This window comes from Anser brachyrhynchus, assembly GCF_964034855.1.
Source record: "Anser brachyrhynchus genome assembly, chromosome: Z".
NCBI classification, from domain to species: domain Eukaryota; kingdom Metazoa; phylum Chordata; class Aves; order Anseriformes; family Anatidae; genus Anser; species Anser brachyrhynchus.
Genome location: NC_137697.1, coordinates 6,815,830 through 6,836,845, shown reverse-complemented (window position 1 = coordinate 6,836,845; position 21,016 = coordinate 6,815,830). Strand labels below are relative to the sequence as shown.

The following is a 21,016-nucleotide window of genomic DNA, read 5'->3' as shown; positions in this document are numbered from 1 at the left end:
CTATATAGTGAGCCTTTTAAAATCAGACTTCTTCCAAAGTCATGACACTTGGGCCAGGACTGGAAATCATCCAAAGTGTTTCGGTACTGTGCTCCTGTATGATTCAATTTTGTAAAGAATTAGAGGTTTTTGGAGGGACTGTAACCACTTCTGGAATGTGGTAAATTAAATCCTTTGTTATGTATAGCCAGAAATTACAGGGGTTACAGAAGTGCAAGTCTCTCTCCATTTCAGACCTTGCCACTGGATACTTTCCACTTGGGGAGGGAGGGTAAAGAACATGACGGGGAGACAGGTGTCTGCTGGGCACTTGAATCCAAGCACCCGGGTCCTGCTTTTGCTCCTGTTATCTCAGAATTGGACAGATTCTGGGAGAGATTCTGGGAGATCTGCATGAGAGACAGAGCACTTAGTCCTGTGCGAAACACCCGCAGCTCTTGCAGGCTTCAAGACAGCAAATCCTGTCTTTGCTTACTCATTATTTGTATAAAGGAAAAGAAGGAAGGAACTATGAAAGAATAAACATTTAAAACATCATATCAACAGCAACAACAAAACCGGGGGTGGGGGGAAATCTGGCATACAGAGCTCCCTTGCTTAACTGAGCACAGACTTAGAAAGAATATTCAGTGGCACTTAGAGCAGAGAAATGGCTTGTATTTGGCAGTTCACAGTGCATACAGCAGACCACAATGACAGCAGATGTTCCACAAGTCCAGGAAAATTTCTGAGAAACCCCAGAGTTTTCCCAATAAGAGTCCATTGATTTATTGTTGTCTTCTGAGTACTGGACAATGTACCAAAGGGATTAACAGCTTAACTGTAGCCAAATAATTGGTGGGGATCTGCATTATTATTACTATTATTAACAGTAGTAATAAACTATTTCAGTCTTCTTGTTACAGACAGGGGAAACTGAGGCATGGAGGGGATGAAGTGACTTGTTCAATTACTCCCCACGACCCAACCAAAAATAGAACGCAAGTGGCTCAAGTCCTCTTACACCCCAGTATTCTGTGATGGTTTAGTACAGAAATTACAGTTTGTTACTTGCATACCCCTGGCTATTCTGGCTCATAATAATAATATTAATAAGTGAGTACATTCTAGCTGTAAGATGAGGCTGTTCATGCTACAGGTGAAAGTGATAGTAAGGCTGACTTGCAAACCTTATCTCCCCAAAGCCTTTAGTATTTGTAGGTAGTTATGTGATGATCAAAGCCAATGTACTGGCCAAAGACTTTGCAAAGGCATCACCGCTTTGCAGGTTTTCTCCCCTGGTTCCTGGCGATTTAACCATTAAAGCAGGATATGATACAACAGGCCAGGGGTGACGTGCTATTTTATCCAAGTCTATCGCTGCTCTTCTCCTTTTCATGAATGGCAGGGAAGCGGCAGCCGTACACAGGGACAAACAGCCGTCGCAGCAGCGATGCTTTGAACCCCTCCGTTCCCTCGGGAGACAGATTTCAGATAAAGCCCAGTCTGGAAAGTACCAGTGCCAGTGCACCGAGCGCTGCCACCCCCGGGACCGGGACCTTCCCCTTCCCATCACTTTCCCTGCCTGTATTTTGTCCCCCCGCCGCCCCACACCTTCCCCCGCGCTCCCCGCACCCGCGGGGCCGGGAAGGGCAGGGGGTTTGTCCGACTCCCCCCACCGCGGCGCATCTGCCGCGGCCCGGCCCCGCCTCGGGGCCGCATCTGGCGGCACATCTGGGCGGGCGCGGCCCCTCCCCGCGGGCACATCTGGCGGCGGCGGGGGGCGGCCCGACGCCGGGGCGGGAGGAGCGGCGGTCGGCGCAGCCCCGCCGCCGGCCGGGGCGGGCAGAGCCGGCGAGGCGCGGAGGGGAGAGAGAGGCGGCCCGATGGGGCGGCCGGCCCGCAGCCTGGCCCCGCTGCGGCTGCTGCTGCTGCTGGCGCTGGGGCACGCCTGGACTTACCGGGAGGAGCCGCAGGACGGCGACAGGTGGGTGAAGTCCCCTCGACGCGGAGCGCCGCGCTCCTCTGCTCGTCTCCCTTCCCTCCACCGCCTCATCTTATTATTAGTTTTTTTCTTCTTTCTTCTTGCAGGGAGGTTTGCTCCGAGAATAAAATCGCCACCACCCGCTACCCCTGCCTGAAGCCCACGGGCGAGCTCACCACCTGCTTCAGGTGAGCGTGGAGCCGCGGGGGGCACGCGTGGGAGCTCCCCCCGGGGCTGAGCGTGGGCGACACACGCGTGGCGGTGGCGAGCTGCTCGCCTCTCCCCTGCCCCAGCCCGGCGTGCCCACCGCTGGGCAAACGGTGCCGTGGTCGTGTCCCTTTCGCGTGTGGCATCCCCGAGGGGAAGGGGTTAGGAGCGCGCTGCAAATGTCACCGCAACGGCACCGCTGGAGGGGGTGCGAGGGGGTCTGGGTGCCCTGTGCTGCCTGACAGTGGCTGATTCAGTCCCTGAGAGGGGCTTCCTTCACTTGGATGGGTAGGTACATCCAGGAGGGCGGTTGAGCTGCATCAGTTATGGGGTAATCGGTGAAATCGGCTGGGCTCGTCCCAGCCGGAGGGACGTTTACGTTAGGTATAGATGAATCAGCCCTTCAGAATGAGCCCGTGCTTCAGCAACCAGCTCTGGGGGAGACTTCGTTAGAGGCCTCTCAAATTAAGTAAGTTGAATCCAGCCGTGTGTTTTCTATCTTTCCTTTCCTTTTTTTTTTTTTTTTTTTTTAAACTGTGTATTTGAGAAACATCATCTGTTTTCAGAAGAATTTTAAAACCATTTTAATGATGATAAATGTCCCAGAACACTTGACAGTATAGATGTGCTTGTGGAGAAATATACACAAAACATGAGCACACACGTATCCCTTTACTGATGTCCTCTGATTAGTCCCATTCACACAGACGAGATGTTTCGTCTACGAAAGCTGCTTCTTCCAAGAGGTTGCATTGTGGAGTTGACTGTGCACTGCTTGTGTGTGTGTGCATGTGTGCGCCAGGGAGCCAAAAATGCGATAAGGCACACTGGTGCTCGTGAGAAGTGTTGCAGAGATCTTTTATTTATTCCCATAGTATTTTATCTTTGGCGTAAGTACCTGAGAGCTTTAATTTCGTGGTGCAGCAGCATTGTGCCTTGCCCATGCACCCGCCTGGGAAAGCGTTACAGCACTGCCTGTTGTTCAGCACCATTTATATCCTTACAGCCCATCTTTCCCTGCTTCCCTTTTCTGCTTTCTCCCCGTCCTGTGAAGGTGAGGTAGAAGCCACTTGTAAGCAGCTCTCCAGCACGCGGCACTCTTTGGAGAGAGGCAGCGTGTAGGTCTTGCAGGGAAGGAAAGTGCCTGGTTGAACCTCCAGCGTTTCTCTGATTCGGGAGCATAACACTGGGGTGGGGACGAGGCTGTGCTGAGAGAGGGGGGAGCTGCTGAAGGAGAAAGCTGGCACAGGAGCTGCATAAGTACAGTGCATTCATGGGCATCCTGCTGTCACATCCTCGCTGCTGCGTGTCCCCAAACCCATCCCCGCAAAGCAGATCTGCTTTGTGCGGAACTGAGGAGGACCTCACAGGCTCCCCCAGCTGCTGTGGGTCACCGTGCGGAGAAAGCACAATTCTGTCCTGCTGCCAGGTCCCGCTTGTAATGCCATTCATCCTTGCTGAGGTACTGCTGACCTTTGGGCTCTGCTTGTGCCGAGCCTTTCCAGGCTCCCCCCCTGTGTGTTCCCAAGCAGCATTCGCCATCCCAAATCAGCACAGACAGTGAACAAGAGCTTGCAAAACCCTGTATTGCACTCTAGGTTGTTGTGGTTCGTGTTTTAATAGTTTATCAATGTCTATGAGTACTAGGACTTGCCTTTAAAATTTTTTCTGATTTCCACACAGTGACACGTTTCCAGGGTCCAGCCTTTAGGATCGGGTGAGGAAGGCTCCGTCCCCATCACTGTGAGCTCCTTCATGATGTCTGTTTGCACAGGAGCAGGGCAGCATCTCCCAAACGAAAGCAGCAGAGCGGCTTTGCACAGAGGCTATTTTAATTTTAGATTAATTGATATTGGGAGGTTGGAGCTGATAGTGAGATGAAAGGAAATATGCAAGTGTTGACCAAGCCTGTGCTGTCCCAAGGTGGGTTTCATTTCACAGGACGTTCAGGTGCCTTAGGATTCAGTTTTGGCATCTGGGCATGACAGTGGACAGTTAAAAAACTTTAGCTGGGACAGAAACTCAGCTTTGGCTTTAGGAAACTTTCACGTCAGATTTCTGAGGAACTTGATTTTGGTGGTCCAGTATTTATTCTTACCAAATCTCATTTTTTGTTTTCCTACTCTGTTTTTCACCATCTCACAGCAACTATAGTTATACATCATATAGTAATTAAATTGTTAGAGAAAGTTTAAAGAGATACTTAATGTCAGCTATTTACAAATGATATGCACATCTAATTTCTTTCTAGGTCAAAGTGTTTTTTCTGTGTAGAGATTAAACAGAATGACACAAACTTCTGTTCACGTCATAACACACCAGGCACAAGGCAGCATGCACTGCTACTGATGATCTGCTGTACAAGTAGTTAAGTAAAAAAGGAACACATTTTAAGTCAGATGTCAAAATTCCTGAACAAATGTAGTTTTTGAAAGCATGAGTTCTTGACTCAACACAATTTTATCTTTTTTCTTGCTCCTGTTGGAATTTTTCAAGAAAATCAGCATGTTTGCACAGCACTTCAATTAAAAAAAAAAAAAAACTTACTTCATCATAAAAAAAATATTTCTTGAAAATTTCTTTGACGAGATTTACTCGTGAATACAAATGATCCAAATGCAGGGCCAAGCCAAAAGCAGGGCCAAGCACTGAGAATACGTTGGCATTTTTCCCTGTGGTCATAGCAACCTTGTACATAATTAGATGTATTTTTCCTTTTTGAATGTGTGCAGTCTGGCCCTTGGCTTGGGTTTATTTGTATTGTTTTAGATGTTCTCTGTATTTATTTTCATAAGAGTACAGAGGAACAGATGCAAAAGGCAGTTGGAGCAGATAGACTACTGAACAACTCTGCTGGCATGCTAAATGAGATGAATGGTGCTGCAGCTTTCTTCAGTGCTTCCACGTGCTGTCACGTGCGTGTGACAATTCATTTTGTGCATCCTAACTGTAGTCCTTCTCGCGACACACAATTCCAAGTTCAGGAGGCCCATCAGTTTATTAATTAGAGGTGCCTCCTCCTTAAGAACCAGCAAAGCCTGATCACTTCGTTAACTGTCTTATAGCAGGAAAGTTAAATATTACATTTGGAGAGAGCAGTGAGTGTGTTTTGGAATGACAATATCGAGACTTAGCAGAAACATTTGCTGGTAGGAAGCTATTTGTCAGTCACCACTGGTAGGAAAATTGAAGCATGAAACAGATGGGACAATGAGAATATCTGTGTCACCAGACTATGTAAATTCCTTTGTATGCCTGACACTTAAATATTGCTGTAAATTTATTTGAAATAAATAGCTTTGCTCTTTTTCAGAAATTGTGGATAAAAATAAAGGCCCAAATTAACAAAAGCGGTATGCAGATTGTGATAGTGCCGTGTACGCTTGGCTGGCTTTTGCCCTGAATCAGGCAGGTGGAAATTTGAACCTGGATCTGCATATCTTGGAGGAACACTTCAGCTACTGCCTTCTTGGGCCAACAGAGGTGCTTTTTCTTTTATTAAGCTTAAACTGTTCATTTAATCCCCGCTCAATTTGCATATCAAATTGACTAAACTGATTTCTTTTTTTAAACAGACAATTGAGCTGGTGAGAAAAATTATCCATTTTGCTCTGAGGTCATGGTGAGCTCTCTCTATTCTGTGCATCTTTTGCTAAAAGTGAAGGGCGCAGGTTCCTCAAGGAGCTGAGTATAATCCTGTTCTGCACATAGTGACTGAGGCCATCCTTCTGCAGGACCAGCAGAGAGTAAGAGGTTGTCAGAGATTTAGAGTCGTTTTTTTTTAAACAGGACGAACATGTTTCTGTGGAGGCTGTCAGCTTCTTCACCTGATAATTAGCAGCTGAGAGTATTTTACAGAGGCCCTCCCTAAGTGTGAGATTTTAAATTTTGCAATGAAAGGTAGTTCTATGCTTCGTAACAAAACAAAACAAAAAAAAGTCAATCATACTGCAGAAGAGAATACATGTATACTTATGCCCTGCTTAATTCTGATGCTAACCAGAGATCGCGTGCCTTGAAAAGCATTTCTTTTTACTCTCTTGAATGCTGATATTGCTGATGGAGCCTACTATTTTTATAGACTGTATCATTTTGCACATTCTTATAAGATAAAAGTAATTGCAAGTAAGTTGAGTGTAGCTGTTTCACAAAGAGCAGCACTTTCACTAATATGCCCTTGGGGACTGTATGCAATTCCTTGTTCCCAGATACTCAGTGAGCGTGCTCCAGAGCTTCCCAACAGGAAAAATAGAAATGTGGTATATGATTTTGAAGCTTTCAGCTGTAGTAAACAAGGATAACATTTTGTCATCTTATCTCCTTGTTTTTCTTTTTAGGCATTTCTTATTGCTGCTGTTGTTTGCTCTCTGAAGTTTTGCTGATCATTTTAGTTTTAATAGATTTGCAAGAGCCCTGATTAACATTACAGTATAACATTGTAAACAATAAATTTGTCCGAGTAGAGCACAGTACTGCTTAGTCTCCAGTTATCTTCCAGGGTAATGCACTCCATGGCAGAATTTTGCTGAAAATTTAAGAGTGGATAAGATTTTGAATTTTGTTTTTGTTTTAAGAAAAGCAAACATACACAACAGCTGTAATTCCACAGCTGCCAAAAGAGTTTCCTTATGTTTCCATAAACTAAGAATTCTTCTTTTGCACGTAGTTCAGTGGTGAAGTGCCATGAGCTGCTAAGTCTGCACGTCACTCAGGGTAGCATCACAGCATCTGAAATGTGCCAATGCATCCTGCTACTGCTGCTGAGAAGAGCTGCAGTTGTGTCACTTGGGGTTTGGATCGAAAACGAGGAGTGTCAGTATTTATTATGTTAATCCGTTCATCCTATGAAGCAGCCTGTGATGTGCAGGTACAGAGCTTTGAGCTCTGTACCAAACCACCACCACGAAACAAGCTGCTTGGCAGCTCTGCGATGTGGCACAACCCTGCCAGGTGTGCTGTGCTCTGCCTCACCTGTACTTGCTCTGGGCCAGCTGGCTAGCACACTGTTTAGGAAGAGATGCAACAAGCACAAGTGTTCTCTGAGTTCAAAAGTTTTTGTTTTTTTTATATATGTAAAACAATCTTACTGTAAGTTGCTGTCACAGGTAGACTTTTGTGCGTAGGAATAAATAAAATTCAGCTTTGGTAAGTTGCTTCCTGGCAAAACAGAATATTCTACTATGATGGTAAGACATCTGTCTCAGCTCCCCCAGAATTTTTTTCTCACTGTTGCACAGAAAGTAGCAGGTTAAGGCATCACAGTTGTGAATGCAGTCAGTCCTTGTTTTGCCTTGATTCCCTTGGCTGCGAGTGCTGAGGAAACGGGCTGCTCTCAGGTACTGAGATACGCTGTGAGTATCTGCTGGATAAGAGTAACACCGCAGGCATACACCTACCTGTGGGCTGTCCTAGGTCCTACAGCTAGAGATCTTTATTCTTCCTGAATTTTGGTGAGATTAGGGATGCTTTGCTCACCTGAGATGTCAGGTATATGTGTCGCTGGCTGTAGCAAAGCTTCCCGCAGTAAAACACGGTGGTGCTGTGGATTTACGGGGTGGTGTCTCCTTGGTGCGGTCAGTTCACTCCCAAATGAGGCAATAGAATTAATGATCCTCCAGAACACTGCCTAATTACCTAGAGTGGTGCCCTTAGGTAGATAGTGCTACAATTAAAGGATGAGGTCTGGCAGCTAGCTGCTCGTGTAGTCCGGAAGTTTTTCATGTTCACTTCAAAGCACTTTGGAGAGCTTTAAAACTGGCGAGCCGAGAGCTGTGTCTGAAGTGCCCTCCTTGGTGGTTCGATCGATAATGAAATCCAGGTGCATCGCATTATGGTTTGCATCCACAGAATATAGGGTTAAACATGAACTGACTTTCCTGGGCATGGCGTCTAGCACAGAGGCTCCAGACGAACAGAATTGTAGCCCCAGGGCCTCCCGTGGTTGATACAAAATATGTAATAAAAATCAGCCGCCAAAGGGAATATGACTTTTGTAATTATCCTGAGTATTGTATGCGCTCCCTAAGGTCAGGCTGTTTTGTCCTTACAGGCGTGATTGCAGTCGCTCTTGCTAGCAGCAGGGCGTAATTAATACTGGTATTACTGCTCCCACCGAGGCAGAGACCCCTTGAGCTGGATTGTTCTGCGCTGGTCATGGTCAGAAGAGATGAGGCGGAAGAAGGAGGGATGGGAGGATAAAGATATGGAGCAACAAGGAGGAGAAAGGGGAAAAAACAGGAACAGATAGAAAGAAAAATGGGTAAAGACACAAAAAAATAGAGAAATTCCAGCTTGCTGGTAGCTTGTGCGACAGATACGTGTGTGTGATAGAAGGGAGGTAATCACTTCCCAAAGACGTATAATTTAAACGCTTCCAGACTCCATCTGTTTAAGCAGAACCCAGACAAACAAAGCATCAGCTAAAAACAAACAAAACCACACTCACGCACCCTGGGGAAATGCCTGTTCTCCTGACTGCGCTTGGAGCTAAGCTACGGGAGCGGCTGCCTCATCCCTTGGCTGCCTCTCCTCCTCTTTCTTTCCTTGGTTTGGGAAATCTCTGTCCGCTCTTGTGGTGTGCAGGTCTGTGGGACAGCAGGAGGAGCATGATGCAGGCAGGTGTTTAAAGAAGTCAAATGTGAAATATTTAAACTACCCTCGGTGAAATAGGTAAAGCTCGTTAGACATCCCAGATGAGAGGGGACAGCCCATATGCTGCTGGGAAAGCCACTGTCCCGTAGGAGGAGCATTCAGGGGACAGGTTTTTGGGACTTTTAGCGGCGCCTGCCTGTTTTTGTGTCGTTGCATGTTTGGGACAGCAGTTGCTGTGCAACCAGATCACGCAAAGCAGATGTGTGCAAGACACCTTACGTGGTGCATACGGCTGATTTGCAGATGTGCAGGGAAACTTTACCTGGGATGTATCTCATTTCAGATTATGGTAGTTTGGGGAATACGTGATATATGTATTCTTAATTTCTTTCTTTCTTTTTGTTGATAATGCGCTGAATTCTCCTATCCTTGAGTTTATTCTTTTATTTTTGTCTCAGCCTCAGTGCCGTGAGTCCTAAGATGACTTTTCTCTTGTGTGAATCATTGCTGAGTGTTTGGTATCACTGCCACGCCAGCTGGAGCTGCTGGGGTCGGAGGGATTGCAGTGGGCTTGCTTTGTCATGGACAGGGAGAAGATCTGTGCTGGTACCTTTGGCTTGCATTGCTTATGTCTCCTACAGACCCCCGTGTGTCACTACAGTGCTCCTGTCTTTAAAATTCACATTTACTAAGAGGCAGACACTTGAGCATCCAAGTAAACAGAGCTGACATTTGATTTAGAGTAAAAAACCTCCCCTCAAATTCTGACTAGATTTTTTTTTCTGTTGCTCAGTTTCAGTTTTCAGACTGTTGTTGGCTTCTTTTGTAAACCAACAGTAGCAAATGTCATTCTGCTGGTATACTTTGCCTTTTCTTCTATGTTCCAATTATATGCACAAACAATGGAGAGCTGAATCCATACGGTGCTGACTCAGTTTCTTTTTGGCTTAGAAAAAAAAAAAGCAATTCGTTTGAATCTCCTTGAGGGTTGCTCTGTTTAACAATTGAAGAGAAAAACAATTTCAGTTGCAGACAGTAGTCCCAGAGTTTAATTGCATTTGGAAAATCCTTCTTGCTTAAAGAGTGTTTTCCACCATGCTGTGTTGATTTTGTTGTTGATCCTGGTTCAAACAATGAGGTACGAGTCCATAAAACATTTAGCTTACATCCAGCTATTGCAAGCGTGTACTTCTGTGTGTTTTTGTTGTTGTTGATGATGAACTTAAGATCTAACCACATCCATTTTAATTGACAATCTGCACTGGAATTTAAATAAGGTGAAATGTACAGTGTCTATATTCAGTGTATTGATATAAGCAGCCATTCAGTAGTAAGCACACATCAAACAGTTTTTATTCCTTTCTTTTCAAATGGGCTGGGTGCTAAGGCAGTGCGTACACAATGTTTTAAGTGAGCAAGGGAGAAAAAAATCAAAGCTATACTCTGAATATTTAAAGGGATTGTTCTTGGAGAATGAATAGGCTTATTATAAATCAAGGGTAAGTTAGAATAGAGAGAGTTTGGAGAAGTAGAGGACAATATTCATCTGGGCTAGCAAGTGTATGAAGAACAAAAGTCTTTCTATGGAGAAATTGGTGTTGCATAGCTTCCAATGTAAAACAGCAGTTGTCACATTGGCTTGATAGACTCATTACCCTCCCTCAAGGGGGAAAGTTGACAGCTAATTCTCTGTACCAAAATGCCCAAGTCCAAAAAGTCAGATGGTGAAGCTTGCAAAATGACTGAAGAAGTACACAAACTATTACAATAATATTTTACGAGCGATGGGTAAATGCTGACAACTTAGAAATTTGTGAAAACACACACAAAAAAGTATGCTCAGAATTATTTTTGTAAAAGAGCAAATTGGATGCATTATTTCATTGTAAATAACTTCCTGCCTGGAGCTCTGATGTCTCAGTGGAATGTTAATATCTTTATGATCACATTCAACACATTTAATATGTTGTAAATCTGACATCTTGCCTGTTCGACAAGATGCTATTATCATACACAATTTTCATTGTGTAGTATGTTGTTGTAGCTGCATCAAAAAACAGTGTTGTTTCCTAAACATTGCTCTCTGGAATTCTGACAAAACCCTTAGCTTAAAGATTATTGCCTTTGAAAGTTGAAATGAGTTATAATTCAAACAAAAATAGCCAAGGGGAAAATTATTTAATCTTTATAATAGCATCTGTGGGAAGAGAAAAAACGGGTGAAAATGGGGTTGAGGGTCTTTGGTAGATGTTAGCGGTTCAGAAGTGGAGGGTGAGAGAGGGACTTGAAGGACCAGGGGTCACTGGAGCTACTTTTGGTGAACTCTTGATCCTGCTGGGAATAGGCAAATCCTTTTAACTGCAGCTTCCTAAGGCAAGAGCAAGGAACAGCAGCAGCCTTGTGTGCTTGTAGTCTGGGCTGGTCTCTGCCCACGGCTTGGGAATTGGTAGCACGATGATTCCAGCCGTGGTGAGGCTGGTCGTCTACATGATGGCCCAGACAGTCTACGGGTAAGTGTTGTCTCAGACTGTGACTTCTGTGGTGCCTCAGATGTTGACTTGGTATATTACATAATGTGCTGGTTATATGGAAAATAGTATATTTGCTTAGGCAGATGGAGAAATGTTGTTTTGACGTATAATATATTTGGATAAAAAGCTCATTAGGTTTTGGTTGTTATTTTTCCCTTCCTGAAGAAACTCTCTCCTCCACAGGATGTTTTACTCCATGGAGTCTATAAAATAGAATAAAATAGTTTGGTTGGAGGGAACCTTCAAAGATCATTGAGTCACACTACCCGACCTCTTCAGGGCTAACCAAAAGTTAAAGCAGTTACTTGAGGGATTTGTTCAAAAATCACTTGAACGCTGACAGGCATGGGGCATCTACCACCTCTCTAGGAGGCCTGTTCCAGTGGTCGACCACCCTAACGGTAAAGAAAATTTTCCATATATTTGGTGTTAACCTCCCTTGGTGCAGTTTTCTGCTGTTCCTGAATGTCCTGTCATCGGTTCCCAGGGAGAAGAGACTGGCACCAGCCTCTTCACTTCTTAAAATGCATATCCATAGAATAATTGGTGAAACTCCTTTAAATCTCAAAATTGAGAAATGAAAGGGCTTATAGAAAATAGGTTGTTATTTTATTTTCTGGAATCTTCACAGAAAATTTCTCGCTTTAAGCTTTTCCACTTGTAAAATAACCACGTGCCACCTTGTGCTTCTTTAAAAATGGAGAACGTGGGATAAGTTGTTATTCTACCTTGTCCTGCTTGCCTTCCAGCTTGTGTAATAGTAAAAGAGAAGGTATTAAAATGTTACTCCTGAATGTGTTTCCCCGGTTCCTCTCACCCATCAGTTTCTCCCATTCCTTTCTTCCAGACTAAAGCTATCAAGCCAGGGTTGAGAGAGCTAAGAGAGGACAACCCGACCCTTCCCAGATTTCATACTTTTTCATTCTTTCAGTCTTGTAAGAGTCTGCTTCAGGAGTTCAGGTTCAGCCAGCGTTCGCAGTATACAGTTGGTGGGGAGAGAGGGAGAGAGTTATCCTTTAGACCAAGTTAACATGTCCTCTTTCCTCTTAGTTTTGAAACTTCTTGTAGAGAAGCAAGAGTTTCAGTGATACAGCTTTAGTGAAGAGCTTTTTGCACAAACTTTTTTTTTCCTGTTTATACAGACCTGCAATCCTGGCCACTCTTGCAGGTTCAAAGTAGATTCAACGTGCATTCAAACCCTCTCCTTGCATCTGATCTTAACTCAGCTTCTTTTCCTGCAGAAATGTTTCAAGCTGACCCAGGATCTCATGAAATCTACTTGGCATTCATGAATGTATGTAAAATATATTTGCAGGGCAGGTCACTTCTAGATTATTCTTGGAAGCCAAACTTGTGTCAAAGGATCCCTCTTTTGGTCCCCTGAGTGGGTACTAACAGTGCTGTATACAGTATACAGAACAGTATTGCAGGGGTTTGCATATACTTAGCTCTACAGTCTTCACTGGGCTTATGCCAGATAGCATCAGTTTTGGAATTCCTCTTCATAATTCTTGTTAGCATTCCATGAAAAGAGAACACAAAAAGTTGTTAAAGCAAATCAAATGCATCTCACCAGAGAAGCAAGTCTTCTGCTATGACTTTCCAAGCTGAGTTTATTGGACAGGTTCTTGTTTGTGCTGTTTCTTGTCCTCACGCTGACCTGCTGTTGAGTAGCGGTTTTGTTGAGCGTGCCTGGAAGGGGCCTTTTCCACACCCCTCCAGATTTACATCAGTGGAAGGCACTATGACCCTGGGAGGCAAGGTTTTTTAACCTTAGGATGGGCTTGCCAGGATCTGAGCTGTACTCCTGGATCCTGGGCTATGTTTCCATGCTCCTCAATGAGCCGTATCATGCCAAAGTCTGCCTTCAGTTACCCACTAAGCTTTACTCCACGGTTTCGGTGTTGGCTATTTCTCCAGCTATAAAATGAAGGAAAAAAATTAATTTATGCGTTGCAGAAAAAAAAATTTACTTGGTAATTTACCCCTAAGATGTAGCATTCCTGCTACAGCAAAGAAGGTCGCTGTAAACTGAATCTTCAAATAACTCACTGGTCTTTGTTTTCTTAGGATGATTTTGTCATTCCAGTTCAACAAAATGCTACTGTTTGAGATAAGAAAAAAAAAAAAAGGTCCCTTTTAAGTGTATTTTTTAATATCCACTGAGAGACAAATTAGATTTTTGTGATGTTTTCTTATGTTGCAAAAATATCCCGAGTATTTCCACAGTGGGAATAAGTTAATGGTACATCACTGGAACATCTCCAGTGAAAATAGCTGTGGCAGAGTGAAAAGAGCAGGAGAAAACAAGTAGTCAGTAGCAGGATGGCTAATGTACACATATATTTATTTACACATCCTAGTTTGCAAATACGGTCTGCTGGATATTTTTGAGTACCGGGGTAAAGAGATTTCAAACATTTCCATTGACCTTAGAGCCATTACAGTTATAAATTGTTCCAATGAAAAGAAAAGTGTTCCAAGAAATTTTCCTAAAGGAATTGACAAAGAGTTAATGCAGGACAAATATATCTTCAGGACAGAAATAGAGAGGAAATTTTCCTGTGTTCAGATCCTCTTAATTGCATCTTAGGACTGAAGACTCTGGCTACATTCCACATTGTCCAGTTGGTGCTTTGCTCTGTAGTACTTCTTTTTTGGAAGAAAGAATCAAAATAAACATAGTAATCCTTTCATTAAATGCCATCTTGACCTTTGTTCTTGGAAATACGATGGCCAAGAAGATGAAAAATTACAGAAAATTGAATCTGTTTCAAAAGATTCAATGTCCTGTCTGTTACAATGGGATGCATGTGGAAAAAAAAAAAAAGCTGCAAAGCAGGGTCAAACAACTGGAAAAGCCTGTGTAGTGTCTCGCTCTGGAGACACAGGATTGGTGTTTGCAGGACGTGCTGGAGAACATGAGCTTCAGGAATGGTCCTAATCAAATGCTTCCAACCCTGAGTTGCTGTGTTAACTAAACAGGGCTGCTGTGGGGAAGACCTGGACCATGAATGCTCTTATATCATTCCAAGCTGCCTGTTAATTACGACAGAGAATCAGAGGTTTCTAATATTTGAGTCTTGAACAACCAGTCAAGTATCAAATGAGCTCTCTGCAGCTGGATCTCAATAACTAAAGGAAAAGCCACTTTAGTGTTTGTTTATGAGGAAGGCTTCTTTAGAGGAGCGTGATAAATACAGAAGTACATGCTATATTCTGTTAGAAATGATTTTGTTGTTGTTTAAAAAATGTCTAAACGGAAGACGTTAAATAATTTCAAGTTCATCCTTATTACTGGAGACAAAATAAAGTTGACTGTCTTTGAGGATGCCTTTGTACCTTTTACCCAATAACTGGAAGACATTCAGATTTCTTATCTCCAAGAAACCTTTTGTGATATCTTTATGAAATGTAACTGTTGGTCTCTTGGAGAGAATCACTTCTTTGGCACCCTTTGTTACTGAAGCGTGAGTCTTAAAATTAAATGCATTTTTTCTAATTTTTTATTATTATTACTATTACTTGGTAGCACCTGTAAAAATAACAAGACACATAGAGGACAGTAGCTTATTTGCCAGGCTAAATCAGACTAAATATATTACCTTTAAAAAACTTTGAGGGACACAGAAAGCTACTTTTTTTTGTTTGTATCTTTTATAGCAAGCCTTTATTTCTTTAGTTTTCAAAATCATTTTTTTAAATGTCTTTCTTAAAAAGTAAATTTTTCACAATGTACTATTCTGTTAAATGCTCTGAGGTAGTTCATTGGCTACAGCTGGATGGTCAGTCACTCCCTTTGTAAGGTGTTTAGAATAGTAGCCATAGAACCCTTTGTTTTTCATTTTACAGCATATAGCTGAAGGTCATAACAAAAGAAAATTTTGAATAAGCTTAGAATATCAACTGATAAAGTTAAAAATATCCTAACAATGCCTTATATATCTATAATGGTAAAGCATGGATTTGCTTGGAAGACAGTTGGGTTGAGATATGACAGTACATACACACAAGTGCTAAATAAATCAGTCTTATCCAAGACAGCAAGAATACCTCTTGTTTGTTTTCTACTGCCTGTGAAGAGACAAGTTAGCCAGGATCAAAATCTGTTTTGCAGCACCCATGCAGTTTGGATGTAGCTCCATTGTCTTTGGTTGAACTTCTCCAGATTTATGTTGCTGTAAGAGATGGTGAAAATGGGATTTAGCCTGGTATTCATCTTTTGTGCAGTGGCTCCCAGTTCCCTTCAGGATGAAGTAATATGATTGTGTTTTACAAGGAATTGTCTAACTCAGCAGTTGTTGCATATGAACAATTAGGTTCTGTTTTTTTAGCACTTTTCTGTCTCACCATTGATTTTTGTTTAATTTTTGGTTGTGAGTAACATATTGTTATTATTTTTAACAAAAAACAGCTTGATTCTCATATAACTTGTTTGGATAGTCAGCAGTTCTGGGCTGCTTATAAATAAATAGAAGATGTGCAATTTTATAAAATCTTGGAGATCCACAGCGGGCTGTTGTGTCTTCACTGGAAACTGCAAGCAGCCCTTCATATTTATAGCCCTGTGTCTTCAAGATCTGGAATGGATGTATGGAATATAGGGCCCTATGGAATATAGGGCTGGTAAGGATTGGGTAATTCTTGTGTGTGGTAGCACTTTGTAACTTACATGAGAAAAAAAAAATCACATCTCATTTTAGAATACAGTCAAGACTTTGACAAGCCAGCTAGGCTGATCCTCTGTATTCCCTCACCTTCAGGTCAGCCTCTCTGTTCTTCTGCATCCTCCTGCACTTATCAACATCCTCAAATTGTGGAGACCAGAAAAGATGCTTAAGTTTAGAGTCATGTGTGCTATTTCTAAACACAAAAACAGAGCCTGCCCTCTCTTTTCCCTTATTAGTTATCTAAGCATCTCGTCAGTAGTTTTGACCAAAGGGCTGCATGTTTCCTTCCTAGATGTGTGACTTTAGCTCTCACACAGTTCTGTACAGATCACTGAAAAGTTGCCTTGAAGTTTTTCTTCATTTGCCTGCAAACCTTTTAACTTTGTTAAACAGGGCTGCAAGTAAGCATAGAGGTAGGAAACACTTCAGCCTGATCAGGAGACTGGAGAGCACATCTAAGTCTGTCAAAGCAGGAATTGGATATGTCCAGAGGGGAGAAGCAGCCATCAGCAGCATCCCATGGCAAGCTCACGCTGTCCTCCTCATAGACCTTTGCACTGTGTCATGTGACGTGATGCAATCTGATGAGCCTAGAGAGAAAAGCAGAGAGATGGGTCTGATTGCATATGTAAAGATGCACAGATTTTTTTTGAAATATTCAGCCAGGAAACGTAGCAGCTGGCAAGAGGGCTATGGAAACCCCAGCCTTACAGGATTAGTTTTCACACTGGGACAAGCAGAGTTGGAAATGCAAAGGTGCAGGATGAGTCTTCCTGAAACATCCAATCTGCCAGAGCATGGTGGTGAAGAGGCTACACAGCCTGTTAACTGGAATAAATAAGGGAAAAGCTATGTCATTGAAATCTTTAGATTTTTTTCTAGAGTTTAGAAAGAAACCGAGGTGAGCTTTCCCCTGAGGAGTCAAGCACCATAGGGAGGTGCTGAGAAATGCCCCCACCATCATCTGAGAAAAGCCAAAGGGGAGTGCAAAAACTCTCTGCTTTAGAAATGTCACCTCAGTCAGACTTTTTCCAGTATTCCCCGCAGGAATAGATGCAGTCACTGGAATATTTGTGCTTTTCTAACACTCTTGCTTGGTGGATCATTGCCTTTGGTACTTAGATCTTCAGGAATGAGAGAAAATAAACAGTGGTCAAAACTTGGCAGGAATCAGTCCCCGGCAGGGATTATCTAAACTGTTGTTCCGTATATCATTTAAAGAGGTAAGGTAGATCTGTCTGGACCAGTGGGATGACTGGAGCAATTCTCTCTAACAGGAGATGATGCTGGAAGTGAGAGGCTCATAATCTGGCAAAGGTCTCATTATGGGAAAAACAGGAACTGGAAATGAGACAGGCAAGAGTGGTGCTGAAGTGTATCTGGTGAAACACTACTACTACTTTGCAAATTGGTGGTGAGACCTCAGCTGGAATAGCCTGGTCATCCACTTTCAAAAATGAGGAGTGACCTGGGACCAGTGAGGAGGAGGGCTGCCAAGGCTTACAGGACATGGAGAGCCCATCTGATGGGAAGAGGGAAGTGGTTCCTAGGTGGAAAGGAGTGGTGTCCCTTGTGGAAAGGTATGAGTCAGTCCTACTTAGAAGTTGTACAGCTATTTTCATGACGGTTAATCTGAAGTACCGAGCTTTAAGACATTGGTCTTGTTAGATGAATTGTAACACGGAAATATGGCTTCTGGATTTGGAACTGGTTTGCTCTGGGAAGTCTGGGCATGGTCATGGGTTCTTGCGAGCATCTATATGCAAGAACCTACCTTGGAGAAGTTCTCTTCCCTGCTACATAGGTCAGATTCTTTCTAGCTTGCAGAACTGTGTGCAGAGTAATTTTCTTCCTTATGTATGCTGCACATCCAGGTGTCTAGTTGGCTAAGTTGATTCCTAGCTCACGTGGGCAGTACTAGTGCCACCCTCATCTCAAACAAGCCAGCCATCCCCAGGCTGTGGTTGTGCTTATGAGGTACCTGGAAGTATTTGGGGTTGTGACAAGCAGGCTGTCAAAGACACCAGCTCTATGCCTTGCACTAGGGCATGTGATTTTATGACTGAGTTCTGCAGGCTTGAAATCATCAGTCTCACAAATCATGGCCTGGTGCCTCAGTATCGGGTGCTCCTTCCTCTCTGGTGCTCTGGCTGGGCTTTCAGCTTTGTTATTGAAAGCAGTGAACGTGGGAAATCTTATCTCTTGTCTGAATGACTTCCATGGCTGTGCTCAACATCCTGTGATGGTGCCGTCTCTTTTTGATTGTCCCCCTCGTCATTGTTAACGTGGAACAAATATCCCTGGAAACAAACAAAACAAGGAAATATAGAAAATATTTGCTATAAAGCAGAATTGTGTTTAAATTGAAGGTTTTCTCAAGGAACATATTCATACAAGCTTGGAGCAGAGCATGCTTTGTCTAGCCCTCAGTGTTGACTTTTCCTTCTGAATGCTAGTAGGATAATTTTTATTTATTTTTTTAAAAGTTAGAATCTCTTACATGTACCTAAATCATGATAAGTCTTTTGTACAGCGTGATTTAAAAGCTGAAAGAGAGTTACAGCCTTAGTGTTACCAGTGTGCAGGAATTCTTGGAAAAATAGATTTTTAATGGTATTTTATTGCATTCTTTTTTGAGAGTGGACAGAGATGTTCGAGTGTGTTTTTCTCAGTACCTGATCCACAGATCTGAGCATCCATCATAAAGTATCTCCAGGGATACAATTGTGAGGAGTAGCCCATGGCATTGTTCAAAGAACAGAAAGTTTGCTCTTTATTAAGTTGTTCAAAGTGGCAGTTCTGGGATTAGATGGCTCAAGACACATATAAAAAAAAGAGAAGCTTTTGTCTGCCTGCTCCGATCCAGTCTAGAGGCTGCTGGTTTACAGGTTGGGATACTTTGGATTTATTTTCTTTTATTAGGAGGGTGAAAAGTTGTGTTGTCTTGTTCTGTGAGTTTAGGTGACTTTCACAGATGCTTGTTTCTGAATAGTAACAGGGCAAAGAGCTGACCTGGAGGTTGACTCTCCAGTGACCCTTAAAGCTGGAATAACTGAGAAAACAGCAGTTACACCAATAAAAGGTTCAAATGAGCTGAGGGCTGAGGAAAGGGAGATTGTTGCTTATAGGAAGAACTGAACCGATGCCAGCAGAAAGCTGATACAGGAGTGACATGAGCGATATCATCTCCCGAACAGACGTGACTCTGTTCCAGAGGCTGCAAGGTCAGACCCGGGGTTTGCATAGGAGTGCGTGAAGACAAAATACATCCTTTCTCTACTACTGTAAACAGGGATCCTGAAAGGACAATTAGAACTATTACAATGAGGTCTCTTCTTGGTGGAACTTCTCCATGTATTTCTCAGCCAGGAGGAATAAAAGAGTCTTTGAAAAAAAAAATAACCTGCAGCAAGTTTGAAATGATTCAATGGCCAGAGAGGGAAGCTATGACTGTACTTTCCACTGTGTGTAGAAATTGCTCAATTGTGATGACTTTTACTCTGAGTAGGACTTTACTATGCAATGAGGATTCACAGGATGAAGTCAAGGCAAACATGTCCCAGCCACTCACTTAACTTCCAGCCCAACTTTTATAGCTGCTTTCTTCTGACCTTCTATATTTAAGGGTCATTATTATAAAATATCAGAAGTTTGGAGTCAGATTCCACCTTCTTTTATTATTTTTTGAAGTTCTTGGGACCTGAGTGAATGACAGCTCAATTGTGAGTCACCGGATTCACAGTGGCAGATCATCCCCAAAGGCATTCTGATCACTTGACAGAGAGAAGTCCAAGCTTGCCAAATATTTGAGTTACTGACACATTTAGTGCTAGATAGGGTCACTAACAGCTCTTTAGAAATAGCCACCCACAAGAGTTGGTGAGTGGTAACTAACTGTGAGGAGGGCTCAGAGGTACTGACAGATAATTTTAGAGTGATGCAGTCACATGGATACTTGGCCATGTGCTGCGTGGGGACTGTTCTGTAATTTTTATATATGTAAACAAATAGAATGAAAAATATACAAGTAAAATGTACCAATGACTTTTTCCAGATCCTCATGGAACTGGTAAGTGGAATGTAATACTCTGCATCAATTTTACAACCTGACAAATGTAGTGTTTGAAAGTAAAATGAGCTAGATCAAACATTTGACACCGTACCAGAAGACACCCTTGTCTCCAGATTGGAAAGATGTGGATTTCATGTATGGACCACTCAGTGGGTAAGGAATTGGCTGGATGGTTGGACTCAAAGAGTAGCATCAATGGCTCGATATCCAAGTGGAAACCGGTGATGAATGGTGTTCCTCAGGGACACTCGGAGCAGGTACTGGGACCAAAGCTGTTTAACATGTTTGTCCGTGACATGGACAGTGGGATCAAGTGCACCCTCAGAGTGTTTGCCAGTGCCACCAAGCTGAGTGGTGCTGTTGGCACACTGAAGGGAAGGGACCATCCAAAGGGACCTGGAGCAGGCTTGAGAGATGGGCCAGTGAGAACCTCGTGAGGTTCAACAAGGCCAAGGGCAAGGTTCTGCACTTGGGTCAGGGCAATCCCAAGCACAAACACAGGCTGGTAGGAGAATGCACTGAGAGCAGCGCCAAGGAAAAGGACTTGGGGGTATTGGTTGATGAGAAGCTGGACATAAGCTGTCAATGTGCACTTGCAGCCCAGCAAGCCAACCATGTCCTGGGCTGCACCAAAATAGCATGGGCAGCAGGGCGAGGGAGGGGATTGTCCCACTGTGCTCTGCTCTCGTGAGAGCCCTGCACCCAGCTCTGGGGCCCCCAGCACAAGAAGGACACGGAGCTGTTGGAGCAGATCCAGAGGCCACGAGGATGCTCAGAGGGCTAGAGCACCTCTGCTGTGGGGACGGGCTGAGGGGGCTGGGGGTGTTCAGCCTGGAGGAGAGAAGGCTCCGGGGAAACCTTACAGCGGCCTGCCAGTGCCTAAAGGGGGGTGCAGGACAGCTGGGGGGGGGACTCTTTGTTGGGTGCAGGAGTGCTAGGACAAGGGTGAATGGCTTTAAACTATAAGAAGGGGGTTTAGATT

At 43.5% G+C, this 21,016-nt stretch overlaps 1 protein-coding gene across 2 annotated transcripts in view; it reads left to right on the top strand.

Annotated features, from left to right (window-relative positions):
- Positions 1–1,753: 1,753 nt before the first annotated feature.
- Positions 1,754–21,016, top strand: part of CCBE1 (collagen and calcium binding EGF domains 1) — a 95,795-nt gene continuing 76,532 nt past the window's right edge. Inside the window, exons 1-2 of one of the 2 annotated variants that reach the window (XM_080572738.1) lie at positions 1,754–1,966; positions 2,071–2,151. In XM_080572738.1, coding sequence (XP_080428864.1) covers positions 1,866–1,966; positions 2,071–2,151 — 182 coding nt within the window. In that variant the 5' untranslated portion in view covers positions 1,754–1,865. The remainder of the gene's footprint in view (positions 1,967–2,070; positions 2,152–21,016) is intronic. The other variant, XM_080572737.1, reaches the window with a different exon arrangement.